Here is a 12,644-nt window from a genome sequence, read left to right as displayed (position 1 = left end):
TCCTGCGATGTCGCCCTCTGACCTCTGCATGGATGTGGGACAGGTGCCAGCCCTTCACATTCTCTTCCTGTGCCTCCTTCTGACCGAACCTTTCAGAGGCGGGGTGTAGCGGGAGGTCCGTAGGTCATCTCATGGTTTGTTGGGATTCTTCTGCTAACACAAACTTCACAGAAAATCAGCTGAAAGGGGGGGATATTTCTACTTACTTATTTAGGCTCACGGTGCTCGGCGGGCCTGTGGTGACATTGGGAGCACACGGTGGAGCTGTGTGTCGGCAGGAACCAGCAAGGAAGGGTGTCGGTCAGTCCCAACACCCTTCAAGAGCGCATCCTCAGTGACCTGCCTTCATTAGGCACCACCAGCAGCGGCACAGGTTGCTGTCACCCCCCAGACTGACACAGAGTGCATCTGTGTGACAGCAAGGCCAACAGAGAACATGTTCGCTCGTTTCCCCTGCTCTTAGCCAGTCCTTGGCCTGCTTCATTATAACAGTCATTTACTTTATTCTCTCTTTACCTAAAAACTGATTACAGTCCTTTGTCCAGGGCTGTCCTATTGGTAAAAAGTGTGGCTTGTGAGCATGAAGACCTGAATTCCATCCCTAGAGCCCACGTAATGCCAGGCACAATGACTCGTACTCATAACCCCCTCTCGGCACTGGGGAGGGAGGGACAGGAGGCGCCCTGAAGCTCACAGGCCAGATAGTCAAGCTGGCGACTATCAACCTTGGTGAGAGACTGTTGCAAAGGAAGTGGACCACTGTGTTCCTGAATGGCACCCAAGGCTGTGCTCTGGCCACCAAATGCACACATACACATAAAAAGTCCTCGGGGTATCAGACACACGTGGACATCTCTGCATTGCACCATGGGCCAGGGTTACTAGAACACGGTGTCCAGGTGTGTTACAATGGAAGTCCTGTCAGTGCTATTCTGAGGTTCATGAGTTAAGTCTGTCCTCATCCACACCTGTCATTCAATTTAGCATACACTACTATAATTACATGCCAGTCTTTTTTGATGGGCACAGTTCCTGTAGAGCCAGCCCTGTGTTTATTACAAATGTCAGAAGGAAGAGAAATTTAGGTGTACTGGAACACAGTGCACACTCTCTTAATTTTTATAGTTAGTATTGTTAATTTACCTCCAATCTTCAAAATCTTTGTAATGAACACGTCTTGGTATCTGCCTTATTTATTTTTTTTTTTTTGGTTTTTTGAGACAGGGTTTCTCTGTGTAGCTTTGCGCCTTTTCCTGGAACTCACTTGGTAGTCCAGGCTGGCCTCGAACTCACAGAGATCCGCCTGGCTCTGCCTCCCGAGTGCTGGGATTAAAGGTGTGCGCCACCACCGCCCGGCGGGGTATCTGCCTTATAACCTCAAAACCTTCAAGCAAAGTCAATGCTTGCCCCCAACCCAGCAAACCTACTACCCAGGCGCACTGGGATTTAATGACGGGATTACATCCCAATAAACTCTGAGGTCCAAACACTCTACGTTGAAAACGCAGTCTCGCCTAAACTATCTACCCTAAAGCTCACCCTGCAGCACCCTGGGGACATCAGCTCCCTTTGCAATGTCAACAGATGGTGTGTCTGACTGGAAGTGGCCCTCCATACTTCCCCCACCATCCCGAGTGCTCACTGCACACTGCTGGCCCAGGAAAGAGTCACTAGGTGCAAATCATTTCTGCACCATCACATAGGGTCCCTGGATGTCTTAGGGCGAAGCACTAGAGTGACTGAGTTGTGAGACAAACTGATGATCTTTCACAGAACATTTTTACTTGTTTGGTTGGATTTTTTGTTTATTTGTTTGTTTTTCAAGACAGGGTTTCTCTGCATAGCCTGGCTGTCCAGGAACTCACTTTGTAGACCAGGTTGGTCTTGAACTCACAGAGATCTGCCTGCCTCTGCCTCTGGAGTGCTGGGATTAAAGGCATGCGCCACCACTGCCTCACTCACAGGACACTTTTTAAGTTGAGATTATTACAGACTCACACGCAGCTTTATGTGACCAACGGAGTCTGACACCAATATTGTCAACTACCCTCAGGACCCCTGGTTCGATGCCTGCCTTGCATCTATTTCCCCTGCCCTATTCCTGCTGGGCAATAACTCATCTTTCTCCAGTTCTATAATGTCTGAAACATCCTCTTCCAGGTAAAATTTACCAAGCCACAAATTACAGGATGAACAGACAGCTGGAGTTGGAGCCCATATTCAGCCAACAGGTGGGGAGGATTTCCAGCATATTTCAATTTTAAGCAGCCAGCAACATTCTTTAACAGACTTCATTTGTTTAGGGGGGGGTCTTATGAGACAGGCTGTTACTATGTGGCCCCAAACTCAACTCTCTGCCTCAGTCTGAGTGCTGGGAATACAGGTATGTGCTGGCACACCTGATAATCTCAGAATTTTAAGCTCAGGTTTGATAAAGACTTCCATGGTGAAGTTCAAAGTGCAAAAAATTAGTTTTAAAGAACCATGTGAGGGAAAAAGAGGCCAGCAGCCAGGAAACCCCCAGTAAGGCACATTGGGAGCAGCGGACAGCAGCGAATGGTCTTCTCAATACCACAATTAGGTGACTTACTCAGCCTCGGTCAGCACTTACTTTGGGAAAAGAAAAAGAGAAGCAATATTTAATCTGACCACTAATAAGCAGATTCTACTCCAAAGGCTAGTAAAAGTCCAAGCAAACAGTCAGACTGCTACATCAGCGGTAAGCTCAGGATCTCAGATCTCTGAGAACTTTCTGTTTCCTGCAAGTGTCTCCATGTGTGGGGGAGAAAAACCCAACATGTTCTTGCGAGACGAGATGTATGTTTCAATAATGGCCAGAGTACAGCCTTTCCACAGAAAGGTCTCCGCTTCACACGTGCCACCAAAGTTGTGGTGAACACGGAGTTAATGTTAATGTTTCTGAAATGCTGGGGTTTCCCTGCTGCTGTCCCCCCCCCCCCCCCCGTTTTCACACTATTTTATCTGTAACAAAATACATACCACAGGTCAACAAGAAACTGTAGTTACTTAAATTGATGGAATTATTTTGGGGCAAAGAAATAGAAAGCAAAGGCAGTCAAAGGAATAATGACAAAATCTGCACTGAGCCAAATGAAAACAGAATCACCTGTCTTTCTTTCAATAACCTTGATGACTACCTGAAGGAAAAATCTAGAAAGAGCAGGCCAATTTTCCATTTGTATCAGAACAAGAAAACCCCCAAATGCTGAATGGCTTAAAAGACTAATCCATTAGCACCTTGAGAATAGAGAACCTCACCAGGACAGTGGGGCTTGACTGGCCTGGATATTCAACCAGGGGTCAACAATCTTAGCATGAATATCAATTAGAGTTCCAGCAACACACGGCTGTCACGTGATCACACACATGGCTTCTGAGAGGACACAATACCACTTCACAGCATGAAAGACAAGCGTCAAAACCCTGGTATATTTAGACCAAATATATCTCAGCCTTGCCCTCAGGGGAGCTCCAGAACTGTCCCGTGGATGCCTCGTAAGATTCTTGGCTGAACAGGAGAAAGAACATGAAGCTTGGAGTCATACTTCGTCTCTCCACCTTATCAAACCTTTACATTAGAACTGCGCTAGGAATGGCACCCCTTTCTTCTTGCATCAGCAAGGGAACAACTGAAGAGGGGAAGGCGGTTTTCAAAGCCTTCAGACACGCTGAAAACTCATCTCTAGAGAGCAGATGGCCATATGAATAAATTAGCTATCACAGCATTTTCAGTGACCAGCAATAATCCCTGTCGCTGTGGTAGCTGCCGAGACAGAGATGTTAGCGCGTAGGGGGCCTGCCCCACACTTTCTTCCCTCGGAGATTAGCTGGACAGCACCTGACTGTGACACACATTCTGAAACAGCTTGGTTGCTATGGGAAAGGGATAATCTCTCTGGTGCAGGAAAAAGGTGGGATCGAGGATGAGTCCCAACTACACAGATCTCTAAGTTTAGACTTGAAGGAGAAAGAGAAGTGAGCTGGACCATCAGAGAGGAGGTAGGAGTCACAGAGGGAAGGGCCGGGAGGGCCTGCAGAGGACTCGAGCAGAGTCATGGAGAAAACGGAAAAGGAAGCGGGAAAGATGCCAGAGCTCTACTGATGAGCAACGGGCCTTTCTATCAGGACCACATTTTAACAGGTCACGAGCTGTAGAGGTCACAGTGCCCACCAGGCGGGGGCTGCAGGGGGCTGCCGCCTGGCGCAGAGGAGAGCGAGGTGGCCGGAAAGGACACATGCCCACAGCATCTTAACAGTGATCTCAGGTGTGAAGCACTTCTCATGTTCAAACCCCTCCGCTTTCCAGATGTCTGACACCTAAGTCCCGTGACACAGAGGAGTTACTTTCATTACTTGAGTGACATTAAAATTTTCCCTGTGGACCGAAACATATGTACCCAGAGCCCAATTTGAATGTATTTCTTGCACAGTTTTTTTCATTCTCTGAGACTCCCATCTCCATTTCTGTTTCAGGCTAAAAGAAAATCATGTGTCTGTATATGAGCTGTTCCTAAAAGTAAAGAACAACAAAAACCTACAAACAGTAAAGAACGTTAATACTGAAGCTAATAAGAACCCAGCAAGGTCACTAGGGAAAGGGGAAAATGTAGTCTTAGCCCAGAGCAACCTGTGACAGCGTCCTTTTCAAAGGGACCAATAAAAAGTTACCTAGAAATAAAGCCGTGTAAGAAGTGTACAGTGAAAACTTATGGAATACTAAATAATATGTGTGATGGCCTAATTCTACCCACCCTTCCCAAATGAAATTCCAACAGAGAGGGCCCTTCACAGCACTAGACAAGGGAATCATAGAAATGTACATTCTAGAATCACAGCATGATATGGAATGAACATGACAATCGGGTCCAGGAAAATCTAATGTCATTATATAATATTTGAAAATACACAAAATGATATGTGTTCTTATGGACAAATGTATTAGTATAAAATATGCATGGTGATAAATGTCAAATTCAGAATGGTGGTTATGAACAGAAATGCAAGCAGAAGGAATCACGTGATTTTAGTTGATATGCTCTCTTTCTTAAATTAGGCAGTGGACACTACTATTAGCAAATTATTCCGTAGTCTTTACTTTTTACTTGACTTGAAACACGTTACTGCATGTCAAGCTGGAAGTTTGCCTTCACTGACACAACACCTCTACCCTGGCCTCAAGTTCCTGAGGGAGGAGGATCACCTGGCCATCCAGGAGCAGGAACAGGGAGCGGGGGAAGCCATGTGAAACTGACACCATCCATATTTGGGGACCCTCAGAAACCACCAGCTAAGTGAACCAACCCACCAGCAAAATCACCCTGAACCACAGTGGGACATTTCATGCTTCAATACAGAAACACCTGCCAATTGATCAGCCTGTCCAGACGTGGAGTCAACTCAAGGGCAAACTATGTAAATTCAAACTGGAGTGGTTTATATCCACGGAAGACTGGCACCAGAGCTCCCCTGGACACCCTCAGCTGCAGATGTTCACGCCCCTTATATAACATGGCGCAGTACTTATGTGGACCTGTATTTGTTCTCACTTTAAATCAGCTCTGAATGATGCCTAACATGATAGAAATGCTGGGCAGAGTGTCACTCGGTTGCTTAGAGACGAAGAAGGGCTCTGTCTTCCGCTAGCTGCTGTCACCGAGCCTAGGCATCGGCAGTGGTTAGTCACGCAGGCTGCACCGCTCTAGTTCCTGATCAGGAGGAGTAGGTGGCCATACAGCACCTCGCCCGGTCACCTCTCAAGGCCCTCGACTCCTTCCAGCACAATGGACGGATTCACCTTGAGACTATGGGAGTGGAGTCCATTATTGAGGCAGAGCTATGGTGGCCACAAAGCTGAGATCAGGCCAACGCAAGCCAACCTGTCTGAGGACCTCAGCATCTCTACATGGTGGCCCTCGGATGTAGTCAGAGGCCTGGGGTGGTGAAGAGGAAGCAGATCCACCCCACCAAGAGCTGCTGAACCTTGAGCCCCAGGAAGAATGGAGTCCAAAGAGAAAGTATCAGGAAGGAAGAGTCAGCCTGCTAAATATTTTCATCGGCAGCTGATTCTATGTATAGATGCAGAATCCATACAGGTGAGAGGCTGACTACAGCCTCTAACACAGCCCACGACCACACACGTAAAGACAGATATCTAAAGTAACAGCATCAAATCCTCACACAGCAGAACAAAGTCCCACAGGAACACACCACAGCACACTTGAACACAGATGACAAAAATCGCGGCCGTGAAGCATGAGGTGGCACTATTCACCGCTGCCCCACACGGCCCTTCCTTCAGCACACGCAAGAGCCTGTGCGTCAGCTGTCCGCTGACGCAGTGCGCGGCTAAACTTGCTAGAACGTATGGGCCGTACGAAGCAAAGTCAGATACAAACTCAATCTTCAGAAGCCGATTCTAAGAGATGAGGTCACTCAGAGAGGGGGGCTGTTAACAGGTATGAAACACTCCAGGGCTGCTGAAATTTGGACCAGAATACACCCCCAAACCTTCAGGTGCCTAGTGGGCAGTCTCCCAGCGACTGGAGGGGACAGTGGGGCCCCAGCTCCACCACCACTGCACCCCAGGATGCTGAGGTGCCATGGGACAGAGAGCCCCGGAGCCAGTGGGACCGAGGACTGACACTTTCAAAATCATAACCAAAGGACACCTTTCTCTTCATCAAGTGACTGCTACAGGTACTTGTGATGGTGAACGAAGGCTGCCCAACACACAAGTGTTCCTGTGCTCTTTCTCTTTACACACGCGTGTACAAACACACACAAAATTCCCCCAAATATTTGGAACTAAGCCCACGACAGAAAGGTGCTTTTGTTCTGGTCTCCCAGGACTCACGGGCACACAAAGTACACCTCCACTCACCAGGGCTCTCCACTCGCTTATAGTGGTACGGGTTGATGCAGACCTCCTTCTGCTTGGAGCCGAAAGGAAACTCACAACACTCCAGAGGCTTCAGTTCGTGGTGGCTCTGCAGGTCAGGCCAGCGCCACACGCGGCAATAAATGACATGAGGCAATCCCTTCCGGTGGGACACCTGCAGCCGGCCATCCAGGGAGCGGGGGATGGTGACACAGTTACTCGGCTGCCCCGGGCAGCTCAGGGCCTTCTCCAGCTCCTCCATGGCCCCTTTCTTTTTCTTCAGCTTTTTCACCAAAGCGTCCACAGCTTTCTCTGCCCATTTTTCTTCTTCGTCACCTTGTTTCCACCCTAGCAGTCTCTTCACAGCTGGACTTGTGAAGGAAAACAAACTGGTCACATTCATAGCGACTGTTGTAGTTCTTCGCTCCTCAGACACAGTGCGGTGGTGAGGTCTCCAGAGGGGGGCGAGGCCAGAAGAGATCTCAGCTTATTTACATAGATTCTCTTGAGTTCCTCAGTCAGTTCTGAAAAGTAGAGAACGCTGTTCCTCCTGTTCCAAAAGGGGACCCAAAGTTAGCACCTGCAAAAGAAAGGAGAGGAAGCTGGCTTTAAAGTCACCTCTAGACACGTCACAAGGAACTAATTATTAGGTGCCAGGGACTGATCACTTAAGTCTTTCTCTGTACAGTGGTACCCGGCTCACACTGTTAGCTTCACGATTCCGGGGCTTTGACAGATGCAAGCCTTTGCTGCTAAGCTCCTGAGCCCTTGTACTCTCTGATGTCAACTGAACTGTGTTCTCCTGAAACTCGTACGGTAAAGCCGAAGTGCCCATGGAGACCCTCTGTACTCTGGCTTGGAGCCGCTAAGGAACTCACCAGGGCTAAATTAGATTACAAGGGTGGGGCCTCAAGGCAACAGGATTGGCAGCTTTACAAGAGGAAGAGGACAGGCTGCTAGAGCAGCACCATGCCCTGGACAAAGGTCATGTGAGTGTTTCGGGCACAGCTAACCACTCAGGCAATTTGCATATCGCCACCTCGAATGTATATGCAAGTGACAAGACTCAACAGACAGGGAGCAGAAAACTGCCGAGAAGCAAAACAAGAATTCCAAGCCACAATCCTGGCGGGGGACGGACATGTTAACTGTTAAGATTCAACGTGTGAAAGTGTGACCCCACTCCTATGAAAACCAGCCTGGAAAGGAGTGCAGTCCCTGGGAATATGAGATACTTGGGGCAGAGGAACCAACCGGCTGAAGCCAGAGGCCTGTGCTCAGAGCCCACACTAAAAGCCTTGCTTTTAACCCCAGCCCCAGGAGGGGACGGGTGGGTCTCTGAACCTGCTGCCTGGCCAGCCTAGACCAGCTGGCGAGCTCCAAGTCTTGACGGCTGCAGCGTGTGCGCACAACCACACGCAACAAGAGTTAAGATCTCTTTGCTTAGTATAGCTACGACATCAACAATAACTTGTGATTAGAAATAACCACATTTCAGCCATGATCATGGAGAAATTACAGAGGAGACCAAGTATTTTTTAACTGCATGATTATAAAAATATGACATCAAAAATAGTAAGATGTAGCTGGACAGTGGTGTCACACACCTTTAATCCCAGGCAGAAGCAGGCAAATCTTTGAGTTCGAGGCCAGCCTGGTTTATAGAGGATAGCCAGGGTTACACAGAGAAACTCTGCCTTGAAAAACCAAAAATAAATAAAAAAAAGTAAGATGTGACAAGCTGTAATCATATATAGGAAATCTATAGCTAAAATGCACTTACTGGGTGAAAAAAAAGTCTGGGTAGGTGGACAATGATTTAAGCCCAAAGAAATACAAGGAATTGAGAAATTATTTTTTAAAGTATACTAGAGAAAACATATATAATCAAAACACTAATAAAATTGTATAATCTCTCAGCAAGACTGATCAGTAAACTAGAAAAAGCACAAATGACCAATAGGAATAAATTGGGGACAATCTTCCTGATCCTCAATCTTAGAATAAAAATGATTATGAATGGTCACTGTAGCAAACTGGGATAATCTGCATTTCCGTCTTCCTGACTAGAGGAAATGACCCGGCCACTCCATCACAGAACGTTTGTTCGTATCTTTGGAGCACAGCATGGTACCTGGTACAGACAGATTCTCAGTAAATGTTTGATGACGGGGCTCCAGAAGGACTTACACTAAGATGAAAAGATTGTGCACTCCCTAAGTTCCTCCAAGGGTAAAGGCTCACTTCACTCAGCAGAGAGCTATTTGTCCTTTCGGAAAGAGCTTCACCCTAATTTACTAGTTATTTTGAAGTTTTCACTAGAGAGGATAGAAAAGAGGAAACCAAGTCAAGCCATTATCAGAAGTCATACTTGGTTAGCATGCACCTATTGATATGATAATTCGCTCTTCATTTTCCCCCCAGAACTGGAAAAACTGCTTCCTTCCAGACCCCCAGAAGCAAATCAGAGAGGCCCCAAGTTTCTTCCAGTCCTTTTCTTTTACCCCCAAAATAGCTTTTTTAATATTTTAACCACTGACTTTCCAATAGGAGGGCTTATTTATCTCAAAATCAGTTGAGGGTGATTTTCTGATGAGGGTTTACCACAGGAAGTGAGTATGTTGGGGTGGAAGGCAATGCCTAAGAACCCTCAAAACAGCTATCCCCGGTGCCTGGAACCAGGCGCCCTGAAGGGAAGAACCAGGGCGCAAACATCCAAGTTTGGCTAACCCAATGTCAGCCCCCCAGGAATGGCTGTCCTCTTCTGCGGCTCCAGGCCTCATCCAGAAGGAACACTGACCAAGTCCCAAGGGTAACACAGTGTGTCGACTGTTGTCCAACACACAGAAGCAAGGGTACAGGCTGGTACTTGCCTGTGGGTCCCCAAAGTCTCACGCTGAAACCCCAACTCCTTAAAGTATTAGGTGTGGCCCCTGGGAGGGGTTGGTCACAGGAACAAAGGTTCCAAACTCTCCCTCCTTCTCCCTTCTCGGGGTGCTGTGGGAAGATGCTGCCCTGGAGGAAGTCCCCCAACGGTCAGGCTTGGTCTTGGGGTATCACCGACTACAGTACTGTCTGGTACCCACGCTTGAATAGAGCCAAATACCAATACAGAGTCGAAAAGACAAAAAGAAGTGAGGGGTCATCTCCAGGGATTTCAGGAAGCTTTCTTTTCCAGAGAGTGCACCTCAGACAGCCCCTGAAGGGTCTGTGGAACTCGGCAAAAACAGGCGTCCTGAGCACTTCCTGTCACCCAGTTTCATCATACCAACAAACTCTGAAAGAGGCTTCCATTTTCTTACTTTAGACATGAGAAAGGAGAAAGCAAAGCTGTGAAAGGTTAAATGTTTTGTTCCACTCCGTGTCTGTGAGAGGCAGAACCAAGGTCGGGACCCCTTCCCTAACGGTACTGCACAGGCTGCTGAAGCAGGGTCCCACAGGGCTGTACTCAGACACGGGACAGGAGTCCTAGGGGTCAACCCATGGGCAGGTGACAACAGCCGCAGCAGTAGGGAGACTGGGCGGGACAGCACTGCCCGCCTCTTCTCGGCCTGTGGAGGGCGGGAGGCTGGAGGGAAGCAAAGCCCTTCGAGATCGCAGGGCCTCCACACAAACCACACTGCGAGCCACACAGTGGGCACGGGCAGTCAGGTCCTGATGACACTCACAAGAATTCACAAGCCAAAAAGATCGCAAGCCTTGGACAGAAGCATAACACCCATAAAAAAACCAGACTGATAACTGACATTTGCCTCCGAAAGTCAAGGCCTTCCCAGGTGCACGTCAAAAGGGAACCCACCTCACGTGAGGAACTCCAAGATGAGTTCTACAGACTCAGCAACACAACCAGACTTTTTTCTGTCCCTTTTTGTACTTCCTGCCTTAGTTTATGTCAGAAGCTAAGTGGCCTTATCAATTTTAAATGCAACATAAAAACATGAGTCAGCATACAGAGATTCCCTTCCCTCCTGTGCAAATACAAACATTTCACACTGACCAAAAAAAAAAAAAAAAAAAAAAAAAAAAAAAAAAAAAAATCATCCAGTGAGGAACACCCCAGTCAGCCGCTCAGCCACCTCCTCAGAGGTTTAAATTTACTTGCACAGAATATTCCTAAACTGGAAAGGAAAAAAGATTTTCATCAGAATTATTTATAATAGGAAAATAATTAACTATACACATATCCACTGTGTGGACTGTATCAGCTCTGAGCTATGGTCACAAACCCCTGCTGAGAAACAAGACACTGGAGAGCAAGAAGAGGCCACAGCACACACGGTGTGAATGTGCCCAACAGTGACAGCAGCAGCAGTCGGGGTTACAGACCAGAAATGTCCCCGTCCCCAAGCTTTCCAAGCAGTCTCTACTGAAAAAATTATAAACAAAAAGGGCTTGAAACTTCACCATGCAAATATTTGCCAATTAAACAATGCTAGACACCACACACACACACACACACACACACACACCAGGAGCTGAAGATGCCCTCATTATGTACTTAGAAGTCAGACGATGTGAGGGGTAGGAGACAGCTCAGTAGTTAAGAGCTGGCACTATTATTGCAGAACCCAGTTCAGTTCCCAACACCCACATTCAGTGGTTCACAACTGACAACTCCAATTCCAGGGGATCCAATGTCTCTAGCCTCAAGCCTCTGTGGGTACCTGTACTCACATGCATCCCCACACACATAACTGGACTGACAGTGTGACCCAGCTCCAGAAATAATAAAAGGCTAATTTAAAAATGGTTCTCAATTCATAACTTCTCTTATAAACTCTCAGTCACAGGACTTCCAATTCAGACATTAGAATATTCAACTTTAAATGGCTAAATTTGAAATTTATGGGGTATTCTTTATCATTAAAGGGGTGAAATTTAAACTACTCTTAATTGCTACATAATTTGCTTTGTATTAGAGGAAACAGAACCAGCCAATTGTACAATGAACAGTTCCTTTATCTCCACCTCACCTAGTAAGAAACACATCATGACCCAATTGTGTAAATATCGGCAAACTAGTCTCTGCGTTCAATGCCCCGAATTCCTTCAGAAAGTTTTAACAGTCATACGGCTTGTATCTGAAAATATGGGTGATCCTCCACATCTCTGGGTTCTGTATCTGTGGACTCAACCAACAGCTGATGTTTGAAGAAAATGGATCTTGGGCAGGCAAGATAGCCCACAATTCTGGCAATCCGTCCTCTGACCTACACACACACACACACACACACACACACACACACACACACACACACCATGCACATATACACACATTCATCCTTAAAATGCACCGGCGTGTATCATTTACACTCTCCTTAAACCACAGGGCAGAACTCTTTACTAAGCAGCCTGACTGAGTTAAACGTGAGCAGCAGCGGAAGACGTGCAGCTTACGGAGGTCCGCAGGTGTCCTCAGAGCCCCGGAGGCCATCTCCACAGGTAGGAAGGCCTGATGGACCTTTAATAAGAGGAAGAGAACTGCGACACGCAGCCTTGGCTTGGGCAGTTCTAACCCTGGAAACCAGTGGACTAGATGGGAAGCATGACTCCAGGTGTACCGAGGGACAATTATATTCCTAGGAAGAATGTTTCAGAAAATGACTGAGAGGAGGAAACCGAAGGCTCACACTACCGTTAGAGAGCACCTGACAGGTAAGTGCTCAGCTATGCAGGAGGCAGGCCGTCCATCTCTGACCACTCCTTAACTAATAGCAGACATCAGGGCCTAGCGGTCAAGAGGACT

At 47.3% G+C, this 12,644-nt stretch overlaps 1 protein-coding gene across 1 annotated transcript in view; it reads right to left on the bottom strand.

Annotated features, from left to right (window-relative positions):
• Positions 1 to 12,644, bottom strand: part of Smad1 (SMAD family member 1) — a 63,976-nt gene that overhangs the window by 30,583 nt on the left and 20,749 nt on the right. Inside the window, exon 2 of the mRNA XM_028892915.2 lies at positions 6,902 to 7,478. Coding sequence (XP_028748748.1) covers positions 6,902 to 7,301 — 400 coding nt within the window. The 5' untranslated portion in view covers positions 7,302 to 7,478. The remainder of the gene's footprint in view (positions 1 to 6,901; positions 7,479 to 12,644) is intronic.

This window comes from Peromyscus leucopus, chromosome 5 (genome assembly GCF_004664715.2).
Source record: "Peromyscus leucopus breed LL Stock chromosome 5, UCI_PerLeu_2.1, whole genome shotgun sequence".
Taxonomy (NCBI): Eukaryota; Metazoa; Chordata; class Mammalia; order Rodentia; family Cricetidae; genus Peromyscus; species Peromyscus leucopus.
Note: the sequence above shows the minus strand (reverse complement) of the source record. Positions and strands in the feature narration are given on the sequence as shown.